At 33.9% G+C, this 24389-nt stretch overlaps 1 protein-coding gene across 1 annotated transcript; it reads right to left on the bottom strand.

Moving 5' to 3' along the window:
* Nucleotides 1-20836: 20836 nt before the first annotated feature.
* On the bottom strand, nt 20837-21969 carry LOC112002916 (heavy metal-associated isoprenylated plant protein 47). Its single transcript, XM_024035069.2, has 3 exons — nt 21869-21969; nt 21485-21563; nt 20837-21389 (listed from the first exon to the last, which is right to left on the bottom strand). The coding sequence occupies exons 1-3, from the start codon at nt 21872-21874 to the stop codon at nt 21085-21087; spliced, it is 390 nt and encodes a 129-aa protein (XP_023890837.1). The 5' UTR covers nt 21875-21969; the 3' UTR covers nt 20837-21084.
* Nucleotides 21970-24389: the final 2420 nt, after the last annotated feature.

Here is a 24389-nt window from a genome sequence, read left to right as displayed (position 1 = left end):
CTTGCCTCTTCAAGCACTTAAGCAGAAGCTTCAATACAGTGGCTCACAAGCTTGCCTAATATGCCTACAGAACTGGTAGTCATCACATTTGGAAAGGAGTAACACCTTCATTTGTAATTTCATTTCTGCAATCTGATCTAGTGTAATTTACTGGTTTTCGCACTGCTTTGCAGGCTTTGCTGTATGACTTGTTTTATTTGGTTTAATAGCATATTTTCCCTTTCAAAATAAAAAAGAAGAAGAAGGAAAAGATGAAGAAATAAAAGGAGAGGCCATTCGGCCAGTGAGCAAGAAGTGAAGTCCTAGAGAAAGTGAGGACTAAGTGCAGGCTTGAAGAACTGCGTGAGTAAGTGAGCAAGCAAAAGAGAAGAGAAAAATAGAGAGAGTAAGAGAAAATTGTGAGAGATACATAGTGAGAAAAAGAGCAACGAGTAAAAAGAAAAAAAAAGAGTTTTTTTTTTTTTTTTTGGCTCAAGTTGTATCTCTAAGGGTTGTAATCTCTATTTAATATAGTGAAATTATTCGGAGTTTGTCTCCTAGTTTTTCCCTTCAAGGAGAAATGATTTTCACGTAAATCTTTATGTTTTTGTGTGGTTGTGCTTCCGCTGTACTTGCTGAAATTTATTCACAGTTTTATAGAATTTTTCCCAACAAAATCAATATCATGTCCCCTACCCCCAAAAAGTAAAAAATCTGCCAACATTCTACTTAATGAGTTAATGTACATGTTTTGATAATAACAAGCAAAGATTGACTTTTATTAATTTTGAACATAGTTAGAAATTAAGGATTCTAGAATAACATACATTTCTGTATACGTATACAAGTAGATTAAGAGAGGAGATGGCTTCAAAACTGCAATGCATGCATATATATTAACTCGGTCTGTGGAAACCGTGGGTTTTTCAACTAATTGTTCGTGTATAAGTTAGTCAACAGATTTCTACCACAAAGCTCTCCAATATAAATAGACACTATCATTTCAATGCTTTCTCATAATAATCACACTCTCCATTTGTTTCATAGTATCAAACATGAAGGTAAGCCTTTTTTCTTACTATAGGAGAGAAAAAAAAAAAGAAGGTACTTGTAGGGTTTAAGCATTAGCCAATGATATCAATACTGTGGTGCTTGGTATTTAGGGTTCAAACTTCAAACCTGATCTCCCTAAGAAAAGTGTAGTGGTAGTGATAGGAGATGGAGTTGATTCGGTTAGCTTGGCCAGCTCACTAAGGGAGAAGCTTGCCTCTACCACCATAGAAAGTGTGCAAGAAGTGAAAGCAGAAAGTGCTGAGAAAAAAGACCCAACTATATGTTATAGCCAATATCCACAATACCCCATGTATGCAATGGTATCAATACTCTAGTAATTGTTCCATCATGCTATTAGAGATATATTAGACATATTAGCCCAATGTAATAGGCCCAAGCCCACTCTTGCTTGTACTGGTAGTCTAGGGTTTAGTCGCCTATATATACTCATGTTAGGCTTCATTGTAACACAGGTTTTGTACTACACACTTACACAATAAAGATGTAGCCCTTAAGGGATTCCTTCATGGATGTAGGCTGACAAGACTGAACCACGTAACCTTGTGTTCTCGGTATCCTATTATATGCTTTCCTTTCTGCATCCATTCTAGCATATACAACATGATATAACACATCGCATTGCTAATAATATATTTAACATGGTATCAGAGTCAAACTTCGTTCTTGGCATCAAACAAACATCTCTACACAGCAAAGCTGATTCTCACGTGCACACCACCATCTGAAGTCACACATGTTTGTCTGCTAGATCTAAACTCCACGGCATCTCGCAACCACCATGGCTACGTGCTGTGTCAAAATCCAACAACCAAGCAAGCCATGACTTGACTTCTCAAATCTGTTCACATCAAGCCTTCACCTAACAAAACCAACCAGACAGACGTGCCCCACGACCTCCCGCGAGAAAAACCCAGAAGTTTGGTCTCCACTGAACGTTGCACGCAACTCAACGCGCTAATGCCGTTTCGACCAACTTCTCCACGTGCCGTTGCGGATTTCTCAAGTTTAGATCCTCCTATGGTTACACGTGCTGCCCTAATGGCCTTGTAGCTTGTCGATCTGCAAACCTGTAAAATTTGGAGGTCATCGGGTGTTACACGTGCCTCCACGCGCCGCCTGGGTTTTTGGCTTCTCCTTCATGCGTCGGTGAGCTACTCACACGTGCCACATGCGCGCAAAGACTGCTGCTAATGTCATCTTAACGTCATTTAATGACGTCATCGAAAGCCACGTCTGCTTGATCCACGTCAACCCTAGCCACGTTATCAGCCATGCAGATTGCCACGTCAGCAATGTCACCTTGTCACCACCACATTGCCTAGCTGACCGTTGACTTTGACCAAGATCCGTTGACTTTTGTTAAGTTTGACTTTTGCGTTGACCTTTGACCAAAGTTAAAATATCTGAAAAGGCTTATCTTGCTTAGTTTTTTTGTATAGATTTCAATTTTGGACTCTGTTTCTTCATTTAAAACTTCGAAATTGGTCAATTGGCATATTCTTCATTGTGGTTTCTTTAAAGGCATTCTTCAAGGCATCTCTAAGGGATCTTCTCATGTTTATCCAACCTCAAGCCTTCATCGAGCTTCCACCTTGAGTTTAAGGGAGGGTGTTAGAGATATATTAGACATATTAACCCAATGTAATAGGCCCAAGTCCACTACTGCTTGTACTAGTAGTCAAGGGTTTAGTCGCCTATATATACTCATGTTAGGGTTCATAGTAACACAGATTTTGTACTACACTCTTATACAATAAAGATGTAGCCCTTAAGGGATTCGTCAGTGGATGTAGGCCGACAAGGATGAACCACATAACCCTTGTGTTCTCGGTGTCCTATTCTATGCTTTCCTTTGCGCATCCACTCTAGCCTATACAACATGGTATAACACATCATGTTGCTAATAATATATTAAACACATGTGACAAACATTTGATGAATATTGCAGCCTGATCCATGAGATCAATTGAGATGTAAACTTTTTGTCTTTGTTTTGTTCATGCTCTTGCATGTTGTTTTCCTTGTGTCTCCTATATGTTTTTTAATACAATAATTACAAGTACCCAAAAAAAAAAAAGAATTATATATATATTGTTACAAGGACACGAGGTCATGTTAACTTTTGTGAGAAAAAAATTGTGAAAAATAATTTTCGTCCTTAGTAATACTCAAGATAATATATATATATATATATATATTACGATGAAGTGTGAATGCATCATTTTCTTTGACGCTTACATAATAAGGTTGCTGCTCATTATCTTAAGGATTAGGTTAGAGTCGGTGTTTTATTTATTATTATGTATCAAATCCCATGCATGGTCTTAAATTTGAAATATTTCCATACCAAGAGGACCTTTTTATATTATGCAAATTGCAGTGCGATTCTCGTTGGGGTAAGTCAAACAATATCAACAAAATCGAACTTTTTTTTGGCTCCATCTATATAATTGTTATATGTTAATCATTTGCTTAATGGCCAAAATAGCAAGCCTTATGTGGATAATGTTTCATATGCTGACTAAATTGAAAAATTACAAAAAGTAAATTTGTTATAACAATTCAGAACTCTTAACATTTTTGAAGCTTTCTCTTCTCCTATCATTTTAAACACACTAGTTATTTTATTTAAGAAGTAATTATCACATACTCATTAGTTTACATTATCCATATAAGATATACAGTATGACCATTTATATTTTATTACGAATATCTGTATAAATATTACAAACATCAAGCATACAATTTTTAATATGATGTGTATAGAGTGTACATACAAAAACAAACAAGTAAAACACAACACAATTGTGACACGTCGTAGTACTGTGAGTAACTACCATGAGTCAAAACTAGGTACTTCAGATGATTTATTGTAACTGGCCATCTTTATGTACAAACAAATAAGTTACGGTCACTCGTATCATTTGGTAGTAATATTTATAAACAAAAAGGCCTATCATCACAAGTCATAAGTCATGACACTGCTTTTTATTCATCAATAATTGGCGAAGTTACCAATGTCAAAGAGAAAGGACGTCGGTTCAACTTCTCACAGCTACTAGTTCCTTGGCCGTAGTGAATGTGGCTGTAGGTCAGTAAATCAAATTGAGATCCTGTGCAATACCTAGGGTATTGTACGGTGTGCAATTGCTTTAATCCTAGCCATTCAATTGATTTAATGCTCAAGAATTGGATAACTCAATTAGACACGTCAGCGATCTGTGTGAGCCCTCATTTTTCTCTGCTCTTTCAATTTTTCTCTCTCTTCTTCATGCTTACCCCTATTCAAAAATTTCAGAAACTCTCTCTGACTCTCTCTCTTCTAGCCGAACATGCCTCAAAATCTCTCTCTCTCATGCCTAAAAAAAAAGCCACCAGTGATGCTCCAGTTACTTGTCCATCGAAGAATGAATGTGAACCAACAATGTTTCAGCTACCCATCCAAATGTGATTAGATCTAGTAATCAAATTTATGAATTTTTTTTTTTTTCTTTGTGTGATTTCTTTGCCAAATACCATCCCTTTGTTTCATTTATAGCACTAAAAATTATCTATTTCTTTCAGTGCTTTATTTTATTTTATTTTATTTTTTAAATCTGATTCATTTATTGTTGAATTTTTTTGAGATTTTTATAATGGGTATGAAGCCTAGTACCAGTAGAGTGTGCATGTGTGTCAATGGCCAAGGATTGGCTGGTGGAGATTTTGTTAGGTTGTGTCCTCTGATGCTGATGTTTGGTTGCTGGGTTTATCGGTTCCTTGTGTTATGTTTTTGTTTTCATTTCATCAGTTTCAAGGGGAAAAAAATTAGTGTTTACTGTGCAATCTTGTTCATAGCCAGAGATTTAGTTGTTACAGATCAATTCTCAAACATCAGTTGAACCTTGGTGTCTCTGAATTTTAAGACACTGTTACTTTTGTCCATAACAAATTGTGAAAATTCAAAAATAAAAAGCATCATGTTGCTGGATTTACAAAAGACAAAAGGGTGATGGCATTTGCAGACGTTTTGTATGCATGCTATTCTTGTAAAACTCTCATTGAAGTAGAAAATATTCATTACAACAAAATGTATTTTCAATGACGAAAAAATTCATCACTAATAGTCCATTTTTTCGTCGCTAAGGACCTTTAGTGACGAAATCTGACTTTTAGTGACGAAACTCATTTCGTCGCTGAAACTCCATCACTAAAAGTCCTGGTGATGAAAAATTTCGTCACTAAAAGTCTGATTTGGATTAAAAAAAAAAAAAAAAAAAAACTTTTAACAACGAAAACGTTTCGTCGCTAAATGTTTTCCTCGCTAAAAACACCATTCAGTGACAAAAATATTTCGTCACTAAAAACAATTTAGTTTATTAAATCATATTTAGTGACGAATAATTTCGTCACTAAGGCTGCGTTTGAATTGGGAGTAAATCATTTCCAGAAATGGTTTTCCACATTTTCGCGTGTTTGGCTGTTTCGGAAAATTCTATTTTCCAGAAAATCACTTCCAAATTTTCCGTTACCCAACGGAAATCATTTTCAGTACCTATTTTCACTTCAAAGTGTTTTCGGAAAAAGAGAGAGAGAGAGAGAGAGAGAGAGAGAGAAACAGAGAGAGAGGAAGGAAGAAACGGAGTGACCCACGAACCCAGAGCTAGAGCCGGCGACCCACCGCCACGACCCATCGCTCGACCCAGACGACCCATCGCCAGACCCAGACGACCCATCGCTCGACCCAAACCCATTGCTCGACCCAAACCCAGAACCAGAGTCGGCGACCCATCGTTCTCTCTTCCTCGATCTCGTCGACGACTCGGTTTGCGTTGTTTCCGGAATTTGTGTTGTTGTTGCCGGAATCTGCGTTGTGTTGTTGTTGTTGTTGTTGTTGCCTATTGTTGTGTTGTTGTTGTTGCTGGAATCAATTTTTTTGTTGTTGTTGTTGTGTTGTTGTTGTTGTCGGAATCAATTTGTTGTTGTTGTCGCGGGAATCAATTTTTTTTTGTTGTTGTTGTTGTGTGGTTGTTGCCGAATAGAACTAAACACATGAAAATATTTTCCACAACAATTTTCATAATACAACCAAACACTTGAAAATATTTTCCTTTTCCGGAAAATAGCATTTCCGGAAAATAGGTATTTTCCGGAAAATATTTTACGGAAACCAAACAGACCCTAAAACTATTTTCGAGTACATACAGTGACGAAAAAATTCGTCACTAAAGCTATTTTTAAGAAAATCTAGGCACATATAGCGATGAAAATTTTCGTCACTAAAACCATTTCTTACTAATTTTTGCTACATTTAGTGACGGAATATTTCGTTACTAAAACAATTTTTTGTTGCTATATTTGTGACGAAAAAATTTGTCACTAAAACTTATTTTCTATTTTTATTTTTTTCATGGCTTTGATATTAACTTGTTATTACATTATTAAAACCTCACATTTGAATAATACACAACACGTTTATATAAAAAAAATATCCATAAATTCCACAAGTAAAAAATAAAACAAGTATCCAATTCAAACTCCTTCCATACAATAATTGTTTGCAACATATACAATAACTTAAGATGTTTTATAACAATACAAAAAGTGTAGCATAATATAATTAGAACTAACGGAAGATGTCCTCATATGTCTTCAAGTAATGCTAAAAGTAAATTTCCTAAAAGCCGCCAATAAGAAATCTACACAAATATAAAAACAATACTACATTAAAATTGTAAAGTAAAAACATTAACTATGTTATAAGAAACATTTCTAACAATGTATTAAGAGTAGTCACACCATGTAATGTGGGTCAATTGCTAAAATAAAGTACTAACCAAAAAGTGTTTTAACTTTAAGTTGAGCCACCCTCATAGGTAAGAGTGTCATCATAACCCTTACTCTTCAAAAAGTTAAGAATATTCTTTTGGACCTCTTCTTACTTAGCTCGCTCCTCTTGGTCCCTAGCTCTTGCCTCTTTGAGCTCAATTATCTCATTTTCCCTGTCCCATGCCTCACGATGTTAAGTTAAGTCTTCCCCAGCTCCCTCTTTCGTGTGTGTGTTTCCTGGCAAGTTTGAAATACTCATGGGAATGCAGGGACAAATATTATCAACTACACCTGGCATATAGGCTCAATCAATAAACAGTAGAAACCATTTTCTAAGGAGCCTTTATTCCATGCCTAGAAACCATTTCCGGAATGGGCAATGCTAATCTATTTTAGTGTTAAGAGAATAAAAGGTACGTATTATCATTTTAAATGGCATTAGAAGTGCCAATAGAATAAACCCACAATGTTGGCAGTAATATTGATCCACAAGGTTTAATAATCCTATACCAAATATGTAAATAAACCCAAATCTTCACAACAATTGTTCATAAAGTATAATATATAATTTAAAATTGCATGTACTTGTTTGCTTTAAATTTGAATCTTGAGTTTACGCTTAATGGTAAAAGAGAAAAACAGTTTATAATTAGTTAGAAAAAAACCAATTACCCAAACTATAAAACATTAGTGGGTATTAAGTATATTTTAATTTGGATGGCTATAAAAGTATTGTATACAATTATTTTGAATAAAATATCTGAGATTCAATCCTCGGCTACACCAAAAATCTATTAGTGTCTTAAACACTCCCAATATTAGTTTAAACCACATTATAACACCATGCAAGCCACCCGCTTGCTCCAACACAACATACCATCATAAAACCAATCACCAACATCACAAGTATAGAGTTTTACAAGTATTTAAATCAAATAAAATACTATTTATCACATCTAATCAACAATACTCATTAACATTTGCAAGAAATTAAAAACACTCCCAATATTAGTTTAAGCCACCTTATAACACTATGCAAGCCACCCGCTTGTTCCAACACAACATACCAACACAAAACCAATTTCCAACATCACAAGTATAGAGTTTTACAAGTATTGAAATGAAATAAAATATTATTCATCACATCTAATCAACAATACTCATTAACATTTGCAAGAAATGAAAAACACTCCCAATATTAGTTTAAGCCACCTTATAACACCATGCAAGCCACCCGCTTGTTCCAATACAACATACCAACACAAAACCAATTTCCAACATCACAAGTATAGAGTTTTACACGTATTGAAATAAAATAAAATGCTATTCATCACATCTAATCAACAATACTCATTAACAGTTGCAAGAAATGAAAAACACTTCCAATATTAGTTTAAGCCACCTTATAACACTATGCAAGCCACCTTCACTTGTACATTACATATATCTAGCAATGGTATCAATGTGGAAACCAAACCAAGAGAGTGAGAGGATCCAAAACTAGAATCATCCAAACAATAAGAACCATAGAAATCTAAAAGAATTACAACAATTGATAAGTACATATACAAGAAACTTTCTTCACAACCATTACACAGTAAATATCAAATACCCAAACTAAACAAAAATGCATATACCCATTACTAAATCAAACAAAAAAAAATACCCAAAGGAACTAGCATAATCATTAAACAAAAAAATTAACATCAAGCATTTAGAATCATTAAACAAAAATTCCCAAAGGAACTAGAATCATTAAACAAAAATTAAAAAAAAAAAATTAACTCAAAAGGAAAAAAAAAAATATATATATATATATATATATCCATTGAAATTAACTCAAAAGGAAAAAAAAAAATATATATATATATATATATATATCCATTGCATGTTTGGGGGTGGGAGGCGAAGGGTCGTCGATTGGGTGGGAGGTGAAGGGTTGTCGGCTGGGTGGAAGGCGAAGGGTCGCCAGAAGCATCACCAATGGTGCGAAGGACTAAAGCGTCGCCGATGGTGCAAAGGACTGAAGTGTTGCTAGAAGTGTCGCAGATAGTGCGAAGGACTGAATCGTCCCGAACGGTCAGCGAAGGACTGAAGCATTGCGAACGGCTGGCGAGCTGAAGCGTTGCGAATGGTAGCGAGCTGAAGCGTCGCGAACGGTAGCGAGCTGAAGTGGATTGGCGATGGTGAGGTGAGGATGGATTGGCAACAATAAGGCGAAGTGGATTGGTGACGATTGACTCTCTAAAAATCTAGGTTTTTTTGGTTTGGGTCAAGCTTGTTTTTTTTTTTTTTTTGATTGAAATGAGCTCGGTTAGTTGGGTATTGAAATGAGCTCAGTGTGACGTACTAATGGGAGTATTTATAGTGGTCTTTAGCAACAAATTTTTTCATTGCTATTGCTTCCTCTTCATCGCAAAAGATATTAGGCTTTTAAGTTTTTAGTGACAAAGGTCAATTTTGTCACTAAAAAACCCTGATTTTGTAAATATTTTTAGAGACAAAATTCATATTTTGTCTCTATAGCATACTTTTAGTGACGAATTTTGATTTCGTCGCTAAAACAATGATGTGCAAAACTATTATCATTTTTAGTGACGACTATTTTTCGTTGCTAATTCTTCCTTATAGCGACGAAAAGATTTTCGTCACTAATACTATCCACAGCAATACCTACAGTGACGAAATATTTCGTCGCTATAGATTAATTAAGCTTGTGCCTAAGTTTCCCTCTGCTGGTGCCCATTTTTCAGATCACAATAGCGATGAAAAATAATTTTCGTCGGTAAATGTTATAATTTTTTTCATTATTAGTGATGAAATTCATATTTCGTCGCTAAATCTGTATTTTTAGCGACGAAAAATATTTCCTCACTAATTTTCGTCACTAAAAATACATTTTGTTGTAGTGATTTGAAATATATATATCATTTGAATTCAAATTAATATATTGGGGCCTGCTGACAATAGTGCCAATTGTAGTAGGGATGTCCATATGGTTCTCATTTCTTAGTAGATTGATAATGTTATAAATAAAAAATGATCGTAATGATATCTATACTTGGTTCTTTTTCAACTATAGGTTTAAACTTTTTCTATAAAATCTTGAATGAACTATAACTAAGTGTCTTAATACCCATTGAGATCTCTATCTGCATGGTTTCTTTGTCTGGAAATTTATAAGCTAAAACATGAAATCCCTCTTGAGCTTCCATTTTATTGAATGTAAACATCAATGTCTGTAAACACATGAATTTAAAATAATAGAAATTTGTTATATGCATATACAAATGCTAGCATTGGTGTGTGCCACAACAGACATTGATGTTTACATTCAATAAAATGGAAGCTCAAGAGGGATTTCATGTTTTAGCTCATAAATTTCCAGACAAAGAAACCATGCAGATAGAGATCTCAATGGGTATTAACACACTTAGATATAGTTCATTCAAGATTTTATAGCAAAATTTTAAACTTGTAGTTGAAAAATAACAAAGCATAGATATCATTACAATCATTTTTTATTTAAAATATTATCAATCTACTGAGAAATGAGAACCATATGGAGATCCCTACTACAATTGGCACTATTGTCAGCTGGCCCCAATATATTAATTTGAATTCAGATGATGTATATATTTCAAATATTTTCTACTTCAATGGGAGTTTTACAAGAATAGCATGCATACAAAATGTTCGTAAATGCCATCACCCTTTTTTCTTTTGTAAATCCAGCAACTTGATGCTTTTTATTTCTGAATTTTCACAATTTGTTATGGACAAAAGTAACATTGTCATAAAAGTCAGAGACAACAAGGTTCAACTGATGTTTGAGAATTGATCTGTAACAACTAAATCCCTGGCTATGAACAAGATTGCACAATAAACACTAATTTTTTTCCCCTTGAAACCCATGAAATGAAAACAAAAACACAACACAAGGAACCGATAAACCTAGCAACCAAACATCGGCATTAGAGGACAAAACCTAACAAAATCTCCACCAGCCAGTCCTTGGCCATTGACACACACGCACACTACTAGTACTGGGCTTCATACCCATTATAAAAATCTCAAAAACATTCAACAATAAATGAATCAGATTTATAAAATAAAAAAAAAAAAAAAAAGCAATGAAAGAAATAGATAATTCTTAGTGCTATAAATGAAACAAAGGGATGATCTTTGGCAAAGAAATCACACAAAGAAAAAAAATCATAAATTTGATTACCAAATCTAATCACATTTGGGTGCGTAGCTGGAACATTGTTGGTTCACGTTCATTCTTCGGTGGAGAGGTAACAGGAGCATCACTAGTGGCTTTTTTTTTAGGCATGAGAGAGAGAGAGATTTTGAGGCATGTTCGGCTGGAAGAGAGAGAGAGAGTTAGAGAGAGTTTCTGAAATTTTTGAATAGGGGTAAGCATGAAGAAGAGAGAGGAGAAAGAGCAGAGAAAAATGAGGGCTCACACAGATCGCTGACATGTCTAATTGAGCTGTCCAATTCTTGAGCATTAGATCAATTGAATGGCTAGGACTAAAGCAATTGCACACTGTGCAATACCTAGGTATTGCACGGGATCTCAATCCCAGTAAATCCACATTTTTCTTCCTTATATTTTTGTTTGTTTTATTTTACCTTTTGTGAGCAACTGGTACATAAAGCATACTTTGATGCAAACCACCCCTCTCTCTCTCTCTCTCTCTCTCTCTCTCTCTCTCTCTATATATATATATATATATATATAAACCTTTAGTATTACCCAAAAAAAAAAAAGTACTATTGTTTATGTTGCAGATTGAGTTGTGAAAAAAAAAATGATGAGTTCATGTAAAAATGACAAACAACTTATCACAATCTGTTTCAGAAAATAATTATTGCTTTTTATATGGTATAAGAATTACTCATAACCCTATATTTGGATAAAGGGTTTATGAGTTAATTTTTATTTTAAATTTAATATTAATTTTGTATTACAATTTGATTGATTAATGAAATTGTTCTAGGTCGATGCTGCAAGTTTGACTTGAGTTCAATGTACGATATTGTGTCGTCGACTTAATCCAAGGCATGATTCATATCAAATTGTAAGGAAAGACACTTTGTGGTAATTATTATCAAAGCTCTGTTGAAGCACAAGTCAGCCCAGTTGGAACCAAAACAATTATACAGGTAGGAAATTTAACATAGGGAGTTTTTTTTTGCACAAATTTAGGATAATCTTTTGATAGGTTATTTGCTCTTTTTAAACATGTGGAGCAAGAGCAACTCATGTCATTAATGTTTTTTTTTTTTTTTTTTTTGGGGGGGGGGGGGTTGTGTGCTATTCGCATGCATGCAAACAAAGAAAATGGGGGTTTAGGCACTATATATGTGTGGGCCTAGAGCTCTATTCTCTCAGCTTTACCCTTTGAACTATAAGTGGGCCTCTAGCTTAAAAAGTGTTAGGATGAGCTTATTTTTATAGGAAACTTAATGGGTGAACATATATTAATTGTTTGGATGAGTTTATTAATAGATGAACATTAATCATCTATTTTAGAAAGGAGGTTCACACACATATATATTTAGACTAGGTTAGAGTTGAATTTCTATGTTGTATAAGAAAAAAAAAATTGTAAAAAAGTTAGACTTTTTTTTATAAAAAATTTCTTAAAATGGTTTATTAATGTATACTTTTAGAGCATATATTAGTTAGGGTCGTCCACGGGTCAGGTCGGCTCAGGTTTGAGCCTGACCCGTACTTGACTCGCCCCTGTCGGGTGGCCTAAAATTTGACCTATACTCGACCGAACGTATGGATCGGACCTGTCGGTTCGGGCCGCGGGTTAAGTGGGTCAAATCTGTTGATTTGGCGGGTTTAGGCTTCAAATTGAGCCAATTTTGTGGATTTGCTTGAATTTTTTTTTTTTTTTTTAGTTCTATTTTTATAGGCCTTTTTGGTCATAATTAATGGAGAGCTGAGATCGAGAGGCTGAGAAGACTTGACCCACGGTGGAGAGAGTGAAGTGAGGAAGAAAATATACTTGAGATCTCAAAATGGCCCATCACTTCTTCCATCAAGATCAACAAAAACCAGATGGGAAACAAAGAAATAACTCAAATAAGGTCACCACCAAGCTCAAAAAACTAAAAAATAAGAAAGAAAAAAACACAAGTATTAGAGGTAATTAAGAGTATGATCAATGATAATGGGATTTCTGAAGTTAATTTTGATTCTGTTCTGAATTTAATGCCTCTATATTTCCAGACAGATAAACAGTAGAATTAATTAACAGCAACATCATTAACTCGTCTCCTTCAAAGGAGATTTTCAGTGCCCCCAAAAAGAATCTAACCCAAAAAAAAAAAAAAAACAAAAAAAAAAAAACAAAAAACACAAAAACGTGGAAAAAAAATTTATGTACAAGTATATATCTTTCTCTTCCTCTTCCTTTTTGGACGCCAAGAAAAACTTTAAATTGGGTGTTTTTTTTTGCTTTACCCAATAACGATCTCATAGAAAGAAAGGAAAAGGAGAGAGAGGCATGAGAAAAAAGAGTGAACTTTCTTTGTTTAGTCCCTCTAGAGTGCCATCTCTCTCTCTTTCCCTCTATAAAACTCATTTCTTTAAGAATCGCTATATTTTCTCTAGCAAATGAGCATAGTAACACAACGCCTCATGATGTAGAACTTTGCTCTTTGTTCCTTCACAAGACTAGCACACTTTCTTGTGAAAGAACACCGTGGAGAGTGTGGAGTGTAGAGCGGAGACCAAAGAGACTAGAGAGAACAGAGACTTTAGAGAGAGAAAGGAGATGAGATTCTGAGAGAGTGAGATGCGGATTGAGAGGTTTAAGTTTAAAAATATGAGGTCATGTGGAAGTGGAACTGTGGAAGACGTCTGAAGCCTCTGAAACTTTGTTTTTGATTTGGAACTTTGCTGTTCTGATTTGAGTTTATCTTTGCGTGTAAGTTTTAGATAGTGTGTGAGGCTTAATAAGTCAGTGCTTGAGTCATATCTGTTAGGTTCTAAATGTTTATGTTGGGGACTTTTTTTTTTATGTAATTGGCATATTTTTTGACAAAACACACTTTACTTGTATTTGGGTAAATCTAAGTAGGTTCAAGATGATCATTACAAGTGGCTAAATTGAAGACATGAAGACTACTCAAGAAATGCTCAAGAAAAGTGCAAATTTGCAGGTCTCGATACCTTCTCGATAGAAGCTTGATCTGTTGAGGTTCATTAAATCTCGACAACTGGTCGATCGATCGAGCTTATGGATTTTTAGATTATAGCCACAATGTTTTTATTCTAAAAAGTTATTTGTTTATGGGTTTGTATAATTCTTATTGGACTAGGAAAGCCCAAGGTTTGTGTAAACCTATTTGGAATAGGAGAGCCCATTAAGCTCCTATTTAAAGGAGGTGGGAAAAAGAAAAATCTAACCCTAGAGAGCTTCATAAGGATTTCTTTTTGAAACCCTAGCCTCCTCCTACAGAAGAAAGAGTTCTTGTTGCGTTTCTTGTATGCCTTTGGGTTTTGTAACCAAGCAAAGTCTCTTGCACCAATATTTAAGATCTTATTGGTGTTTCTATGTGAAGCTGCTGCAAATCAACTACAACAATCAAATGGTTGCTGTGGAGTTAGTCACGTACTGGGATTCGTGCAAAGGAGTAAGCCGCGTACTGGGATCCGCGCATCAAACTGGTTAGTCACGTACTTGGGAGCCGTGCATCAAAGGCGGGAATTGTCGCTACAGATCAAGTCCAATTGGGTATTGGGGTAAGGGTTTAACTGTAGGTTGGTAAGGTACTTGGGATTCCTTTACTTGTAACTGCTTGATTTGATAATAATGGAGTTTCGGGAGTGGTGACTTGAAAATCACCCGGTGGGGTTTTTGCCGTTAGGGTTTTCCCCATTCGTAAACAAATCACCGTGTCATTTAATTTCCGCTGCATTTTTACTATTTGGTGATTTGTTTGTGCTTCCACGCAATTGCATGATTAATTAATTAATTAACAACTTGGCTAATTAATTAATTAGAGTTAATCACAAGGGGTCATTCAGATTGTGGCCTATCAGTTTAGAACAATTGGCAAATCGTGAACACAAACTTATCTAGATATAGATCTTAGAGTTTATAGGTTTTATTAGACAATGCTCAAGGTGATTCAAGTCAAGATTCAAGAACATACAAGTTGTAGGAAGAAGACTTCATATTCTGCCTGGTTCGATCGATCGAAGAACAGGCTCGATCAATCGAAAATCGTATCTGTAGAATTTTAAGTCGGCCCAAACAGAGCTTAAGCCCATGAAGGATTAGAGTTTCAAATCTACTTCTCCCACTATATAAAGGAAACCCTAAGCCACTTTTTTTAGAGTTTTTAGAGAGAGAGAAGAGTGTGCCTCTTTTGTATCTAGGGTTTTGTACCCAAACCTCTCTAAGCTCTTGTTGCTCATATTGCTGTTTTATGTAAATCTCTTGTGAGATCTAAAGGAGCTTTCCTTTACATAAAACTTAGGGTTTTCAAGGAGAAGATGTTATCTACACCTTGATGATCAATTTAGTTACTGCCATTGGAACTTAAAGATACACAAGCGGGTGTGCTTGTATTTGCTGGAGAATCCAAGAAAGAAGGAGTTTGTGGTCTCGGAGTTTGCACATGGTTGTGTTAGTTAGTTCTACTGGTGGGTAGCAATAAGAAGTCGAGCATGGAGGCTTGTAAGTCTTATTGTATGAACTTCGATTCTTTCAAGATAGTGGATTCAAGTTTACCTTAAGGATAGCTAGGTCAAATCCTCCCCAAGTTTTTACCGTGTGGTTTCCTGGGTCAACATATCTTTGTGTTGTTTACTTTTCCGCTACTATATATACTTGATATGATTGTTTGATTGTGATAACCTAGATTTGCATAATTTAACTAAGTTAATCACTTGGCTAATTAACTAAGTTAATTTGGTTGTGTTAAGGGGTCTAAAAACCGTTCAATATCAATTTTAGTTTTCACGTGTTCACCTAGAGAGAACTGAAAAGATACATATATGTGTGTGTATATATATATTTTTTTAAATCTAAAACCTTCGGTCGGGTCGGGTTCTATGGATTTTTAATTCTTTAACCCGCTACTTGAACCGAATATTCGATTTTTGTGAGAGAAAGACCCGAATCCGACTGACCATGGGCTTCGGGTCCACCTACTTGGCTTCGAGTCGGTCGGTTTCGGTCGGGTCCTTGACCCGTTGGATAGCCCTAATATTAGTAAAACTCTATTTTTATTATTTTATTTATTTAAAAAATAGTTTTGTACAAGTAAATTTTTTTTTTCAGCCGTACTAGAATAAAAGTGAGACTTTCAAAAGGTTCGTTTGGATACAATTTATTGTTATTGAAAACTAATTGTTGCTGAAAGCACTGTAGCAAAATAATTTTTAAATGTATGAATAGTGCCATGGGACCCATTTTTAATATTTTTTTCTGAATAAAGTGGCTGTGAGTCTTATGAACAGTGCGTGAATAGTACCAGAATAGTGCACAGTAAATTCTGTCTCCTAACCGCGTGAAAGCAAAAAAAAAAAAAAAAAAATACTGAAAACGCAACGCTACAAAACGCTGTATCCAAACCAATACTATATATAAAGCTATAAACTGAATGGAAATAAATTGACATTTTTTTTTCCAGTTAAAATAAGAATATATATCCTTAATTGCCAGCAAACCTACTCCCTCCATCCTAATTTTTTTGTCCTGTTTGAAAAGTCAAACTTTTTAAGGGAACATCATTTATTGTCTTGTCTACATTTTAAAAATGTATAAGTTTTCAAAACTACCCTTAAAGAAATTTATTAAAAAATTGAATTAGTAAATTAATAGGGGTATAATAGAAATATTAGTAAATTAATGATTTTTATTTTTAAAAATATGACAATATTTTGAAACATCTCAAAATAGAATAAAGGACAAAAAAAATTGGACGGAGGGAGTAGTTTACAAATACTCTCTTAGCTAGTCTTTACCAAAAACGTAAGCTCTACTTTACTAACCTTCCTCGCATCATAGTGGTACACTGATGGATCATGTTTGTTTTTTTTTTTTTTTTTAATTTTTTTATTTTATTATTATTTTAGAATCTTTGTGAATGAATATCCTGGTAAAATGAGAATATCAAAAGGAAAATAGCACAGTTTTGAGAAGTTTCAAAATAAAAGACCTGAAAAGACTTTAAGAACACCGAAACTCATTCATCACTGTCAGTTTGTCACTGCTGAGACGGTCCATTATATCCAAAATTATGCGAAATCCAAGGTGACGCAATCCACAAAGGGACAAAGTGTATGACAACAATTCCAATGGCTTTGGTTGTCTGCTCTATGGATGGGTTCATGATGAGAGAGTCAAAGAGTCTGGCAGAACGTATAAGGTTTATTTTTTAACATTAAAAAACAATATTACCCCTCTTCTTCCTTATGCATGTGAAATGATTATGTTCTACATACATATAATTCTCTCTCTTAAATTTTTTACATGTATATTTCACTTTATGTCCTACGATTTGATCCAAACTCCAAAGGAAAGTTAAATATCATTCAGGACAATTAAAATTTGGGAATCTGGGTTGCTTAATTCTATGATTTTGTAATTACTTTTTTCTTCTTCATAGAAACGATATGATTTCTCTTGGTGCCATGTTTTGTTTTTCTTAACCCATCTCTTAACAAACCCTGTAGACCCTCAGATTCATTCACCAAAAAACTACTTCCAAATTCAAACAACACAAAAACAGGTTGAGGCAGACCAAAATATAACCAATCAACTGTCTTTGGATGTATTCAATTTGTTCTAATTAATGAGATCTTTGAGTTCTTTTATAAAATAAAATTATAAAAATAAAAATAAAAATTTTCAGCTCAGTGATAACGTCCAGGTTGTAAATTTTGCTTTTAGAAATCACATAACATTATGTTTTGCATTTCTTACATACATTGCTGGTTTTGGTTTTTGCTTGAGTACTTCATATATGCTACCCATTTAATATTGAAATTTGAAATTTGATCATTTTTCTTTGCTAGCTCTTGCCAACTTGGGATCATTGATCATTTGTTCAATTGTAATATACTTAGTTTGTCTTTGATGTAACATTTGAGTGGATTTATGTTACAAAAATAAATTTTTCATTCCCATTTTAGAACATGCCAATTATGTGTTTGACAAAATATCTCACTCTTGCATCGGTTTACATTAGCTTCATGGTTTGTGCCAAATCTTGGCAAATTTGTTTTTATTATTATTATTTTTCCATTTATGCCTCTTGGTTTGAGTAGGCCTTGATAGTCTCATTTTTTCTAATGTGCATTTAGGTATACTAAGTCATCAACATGTGGATTTCAGTTAACTCAACTAGTGAAGTCCCTGATGATTGAATAACAGATTTAGGATTCAATCATCGGCTATACCAAAAACTAATTAGTGTCTTGATTTGACGATAAAAAAACTATCATCAGAAGTGGACGCCATAAGTTGAAATTCTCTAAAAAAAAAAGTCATCAACATCATTGGCAATACAGTACATTAAAACTTTGCATAATGAAAACTCAATTTGCAACATTACAATATTTAATAGTCTTCCTAAATAGAAATATGTTATAATTTTTTTAATATATGTATATAACTAATTAGATACAAGTTTAAATTTGCAATGATTGAGATTATCTATATTGCATATTCTACAACTTATTTGTGATTAAAATATGATACTGCAATTGTGTGGCCACTAGCGAAAACAAACAATTACGTTAGGCCAATTTTGAAAACTTGGCATTTTGGCTAGGTGCCACAAACTTAGTGTTCTTCAAGGCCCATTAAACCAAGGGATTAAAATATCAAACTGATATGCAACACCAGTAAAATATTTTATAATTATATTTCCATAGATCTTGACATGAAAAATGACATATTCAATATTAAAAAATAATAAGAATAATAAAAAAAAATTTAGATTCATTTTTAATAATTTTTCCTTGCATTGCATAGGTTAGCAACTAGTAAACTATAAAATTAAGGAAAATTTGTCAATAACAAATGAATTAGGAATTAATTACTCACTCTAGCTAGCTCCTCAAAAAAAAAAAAAAAAATAATAATAATAATAATAATTTTTTTTTTGGGGTCTTCTTCGCTCAGCACTCTAGAAAAATAATTGACAAACTAGAAGAAAAAAAAATATATAAATAGACCCAGAATTTTTTTTATTATTATTATTTATCCTCGTGTATAAGATGGATATATGCAAGACAATATTTGGTTTGGTGGTGCATGTAGATGACCATTATTTTTGGCATACTTCCAGAAACTAGGACCATGTCTAAATTGATGGTCCTGTTTACGATTGTGAAAGATCGAGGAAAGTGGAGCATATGTTAAAAAGCTTGATTAAATATGGGGTGGGGCTCGCCAATGACTTTTAGTCAACCTTTCCCGGTGTTTCCACTTTTCAAGAATTACGTTCTGAGTTTTACTCATCAGCCCACTTGAAATGAATCATTAAAAAAAAAAAAAAAAAGAAAAAAAAAAAGATTATGGGTCTCCAACTGTTGCAAAGTACTACCCATAATTGACAAACTAGAAGAAAAAAAAAAATAAATAGACCCAGAATTTTTTTATTATTATTATTTATCCTCGTGTATAAGATGGATATATGCAAGACAATATTTGGTTTGGTGGTACATGTAGATGACCATTATTTTTGGCATACTTCCAGAAACTAGGACCATGTCTAAATTGATGGTCCTGTTTACGATTGTGAAAGATCGAGGAAAGTGGAGCATATGTTAAAAAGCTTGATTAAATATAGGGTGGGGCTCGCCAATGACTTTTAGGTCAACCTTTCCCGGTGTTTCCACTTTTCAAGAATTACGTTCTGAGTTTTACTCATCAGCCCACTTGAAATGAATCATTAAAAAAAAAAAGAAAAAAAGAAAAAAAAAAGATTATGGGTCTCCAACTGTTGCAAAGTACTACCCATATGTGACAAACTAGAAGAAAAAAAAAATATAAATAGACCCAGAATTTTTTTTATTATTATTATTTATCCTCGTGTATAAGATGGATATATGCAAGACAATATTTGGTTTGGTGGTGCATGTAGATGACCATTATTTTTGGCATACTTCCAGAAACTAGGACCATGTCTAAATTGATGGTCCTGTTTACGATTGTGAAAGATCGAGGAAAGTGGAGCATATGTTAAAAAGCTTGATTAAATATAGGGTGGGGCTCGCCAATGACTTTTAGNCCAATAAAAGATTAATCACATTAACATTTTGTAAGAATTTTATTAAATAGTTTGTGACAGTATCTTTACTCTTGTAAAATTTATGTAGGTAGTAAATCTTATATTAATTTTAGCATTTTTCATATTGTAATTACTGTGCAGACATTTTAGATACTTAGACCATCTTCCATGAGGTTCACGAGGAACATAGAAAGTTGTTGAAATTGATAGGATATCACATTTAGGTTTGGTATTGCACATGGCTTACAATAATGACAAGTTTTCTGGAATAGTATGTAGAAGCAGTCTTAAGTCTTAATGTTCTCATGCGAAGCATTCACTTCCGTTAACAATTGTTCACATACGAATCTTCCATTCAACTGCAGTAAGTCGTTGAGAATTCATCAGTTGAACATCCTTTGTCTTTGACTTTGACTTTGGTCATGTCTCTAATTATTGGTGAATATATATATATATATATATGGTTGAAAATATAATTTATAATTATATATATAATATATTATATGGTTGGAAGTGCTTTGATTTGATTCATGATAATCACTTACAGCACAGCGGGACACAATTGTAATGTGTGAATGAGATTATGTGTCACCCGGCAAAAAAAGAAAAAAGAATGAGATAATCAGTATGAACGGAGAAGATATCGAATCTCAGCACTGCATCAAAAATGTCAAGGAGTTGTGCATTTTTATAACAAATCTAGTCATCGAAAATTTTAGTTTCATTTGGCACATTAAGCGTTATCCTCATAATAAGGCATGCTATTTTGGCCATTATAAAAAGGATTAACTTATTACAATACCTTGTTTTTATACAATATAATTTTATCAGCTCAGCAGAAACATGTAGGAGACATAAAAAAACATGCACGAGCATGAACTAAACAAAGACAAAATGTTTACATATCATGGAACAGGTTGCGATATAATTATTCAGCGAATATGTCTGTCACATGATGGCACAAGGGTATTGATCAGAAACCACTGCATCTGCATGGTACAAGGGGTACTGATCCGGATAAACTACTGTATTTGCATGGTACAAGGGGTACTGAGGATATTGGCTATAATAAAAAGTTGGAGTTGGTTCTGTTTTCTTCTCAGCACTTTCTGCTTTCAGTTCTTGCAAACTCTGAATGGTGGCAGAGCCAAGCTTCTTCCTTAGTGAGCGGGTCAAGCTAACCGAATCAATTCCATCTCCTATCACTACCACCAGACTTTTATCTGCTCCTTCAATCGCCACTGAGGTCACACCTGTTTGATATTCAGAAACATATAAAAGGAATCAGCCCCTTGACTTTATTTTTCAAAAGCAAATGAGAGTTGAAATTTGATGCAAAGTTTCACACCTTGTGCCACAGCTGCAATCTTCATGGCCTTGCTTCTGCATTTCTCGCAAGTCATTTGCACCTTCATTACTATCTTTTGCTGCACCATTAGATGAATATAATACAAGACATTAGTATCTTTTAACAGAATTAATAAATAAATAAAAATAAAGCCTATTTTTAATAAGTTTTTTCTAGCATTTATTTATACTACTAAAAAAGTACATTCACTTTCATGCATGCGGGTCTTTTACTCTCTTTGGTTAGGTGAATAAGAGGATGAAAAATGTGAGGTTAAAACTCTAAACTCGTTGCACCATGCATAAAGGGTGCCTGGTGGTATCAATAGATTAACGCTCGAACTTATGTATGCATTTTTCATTTCAGTGTGGAAAAAGGGATTACCTTCATGTTTGATAGTATGAAACAAATGGAATTGTTATATATATAATAATGATAAGACAATCTGTATATATGATATGAATGTTTGAGAGAGATGATATAGTTTCTGTATTTTAGTTTTTGCTCAAAGAGTTTCGATTTATAATATGAGAGCTTAGTCGTGGACTAGAGAGTAGAGACCTGTGTGGACTGAGTCAAGGGATACACGGTCGTTACTCGTTAGCCGTTACACGAACAGTTATTTGAATCGGTAGTGTGTTTGGCAAACCATCTAAAGACCGCGGTTTCCATAGACCGAGTCAACATGCACGCATGGCAATTTAACCGTCGTTTCCTCTCTTATTTATTTATTTCTTTTCAAGAAGAAAATTTCCTAAATTAAAAGTTAAAGCTATTTATTTATTTTATTTTTTTTGGAAGATATACAAATGTATATTATTCTATTCAAATTGGAATATGTGTTCCTACCGATGGACTAAATATAAGTAAATGTTGCTTTGTGTATTAATTTTTTTCAAAAAAAGTAGTTGTGGACGGCTTTTTTTTTTTTTGATAACAGTGGACGGCTTTTTGGTAGCATCAAAACTTTTTTACAGTGTATGTTGTATTTTGCTGCCCAGAAGTGATAATTAAATATTGTCAAAGAGTAATTCTTAGGAATTAAGTGATTGATGCGTCAATTTTTTAATACGATAAAAAAAAAGAAAAAAATAATTTATTATATTGCTGATTTAATAGTAATTACTTTGTTATTTGTAAGATTTTTATAATAAAATAGATAATAACTTTAACATTTTTTATTGTCAAAATTTTGGTATAAAGTTTAACGATTATATTAGTGTGTGCTGGCCATTTCTATTTGATGGAATATATTGTTGAGAAAAACTTAACCAAGAAGAAAATTTCTAGTAGAGAGAATGGGAGAGGAAATTAGAAAAAAGAAAAGAAAAGAAAAGTGTATTATACTATCACGCACTATTAGATAAATAGGGTTTCTACGATCTTAGGCTTTTTCCAAAAAAGAAAAGAAAAGTGTATTATACATAGCCTATGAGGAATAAAAAAGTGTATTAGCCTTCATCGCCTTGGCTTTGGCTTTGGCTTTGGCTTTGATTGAAGGCTAAGGATAAGCCACAAAGTTTATCACACCATATTCAGGGAAAAACTCTAGTGACATTTGCACTATATCCAAAAATGGATTAATCTAGGGCCAAAATGGGGTTTTACCTCTTTCTGCAAAACTTTCCAGCATTTTGTCCAATTTCTCAAACTATATAGAGAAATGCCCCTATTTTGAAACTCCATAATATGAGGGTTGAGATTCATTGAAGAACTCAATGCTCGTATAGTCGAGTTAGTATGAGGTTTATGCCACGCTGGCAAAGCAGACGTGGCTTTTTCCAATTAAAAAATGCTCATGTATACATCCATAACTTGGTAACTTGAAAATTGAGTTTGCCTTAACAATTTGAATCCCTAATGTCTCACAACCTGTTCACTCTCTCCTTGTACACTCTCCCTCGCTCTCTACCATCAATATCCCTCTACACTCTCTCTCACTCTCTGCGATCAATATTCCTTACTCTCCCCCACTCTCCATCAGTCTCACTCTCCCTATCCAATCTCCCTCACCCTCTTCGATCAATCGCCATTGCTACCGTTGAACCCTCACCGCCACCATTGATTACAAGTACGTTGCTCTTCCGTACCATTACTGTTTTGTGCTGCATTTGTTTTGTGGGAAATGGATGATCTCGCATTACCTTTTTTATTTTTTGGTGGAGAATTACTTATTTTCTTGAAATGATTTTTTAGAAAATTGAGTCATTTTGTTTGTTTGTGGAGAATTACTTATTCTCTTGTTTTGAGTATCACTACTGATCTAGATTAGCCTTACATCTTGGTTTAGAAAAAAGTTTTCTGGAAATCTCTTTTTCACACATACTAAGCAATTTTTTTTTTTTTTTTTTTTTTTTTTTTGTGTGTGTGTGGGTATTTTGGGCTTTCAATCTTGTGGGTGTGTATTATCAGAAAGTCCTCAAAGTAAGACTAAATGAATTTTCCATTGAGGTTAATTAGTACCCAATCATTCTCTGGTTGATATTGTAATCTTAGTTGGTGGATTTTTGATTTGGTAATTAGGCCTCCAAATTGGACTCTCACCAACTTCCCCACTATGCTTTTGTTAGTAGGGACAGTAAAACGATAGTGTAATTTTACCGGTATCCTTTTGACTTAATGAACGTTTGCATAGCGGCAAGCATCCAACATTTGCGTGTCCAACGTTTTGCATGTGGGTCCCGTGTATTGTTCACGGGACCCACAAATCTCTTTTTTTTAGCAAAACTTACATTAAAAATGGGTCCTATGAGCCACGGCGATATTCACACATTAAAAAAAAAAAAAAAAATTACTACAATGTTTTCATTTTTTAGCAATAAACGGTATCCAAATAGATCTTTAGTATTATTTAATTAGATATCTCTAGTTAATCTGTTAGATGGAAAAGCCAAGGATTCACATG

The sequence above is a fragment of the Quercus suber genome, unplaced genomic scaffold (assembly GCF_002906115.3).
Source record: "Quercus suber isolate HL8 unplaced genomic scaffold, Cork oak 2.0 scaffold_8, whole genome shotgun sequence".
In the NCBI taxonomy this organism is placed as follows: Eukaryota; Viridiplantae; Streptophyta; class Magnoliopsida; order Fagales; family Fagaceae; genus Quercus; species Quercus suber.
Note: the sequence above shows the minus strand (reverse complement) of the source record. Positions and strands in the feature narration are given on the sequence as shown.

Excerpts from the sequence above, each read along its gene's own strand:
- LOC112002916 (XM_024035069.2), bottom strand. Across the intron at positions 21,390-21,484 it reads GATTGCAGCTGTGGCACAAG|GTGTGACCTCAGTGGCGATT; the intron begins GTGTGAAACTTT and ends AATATCAAACAG.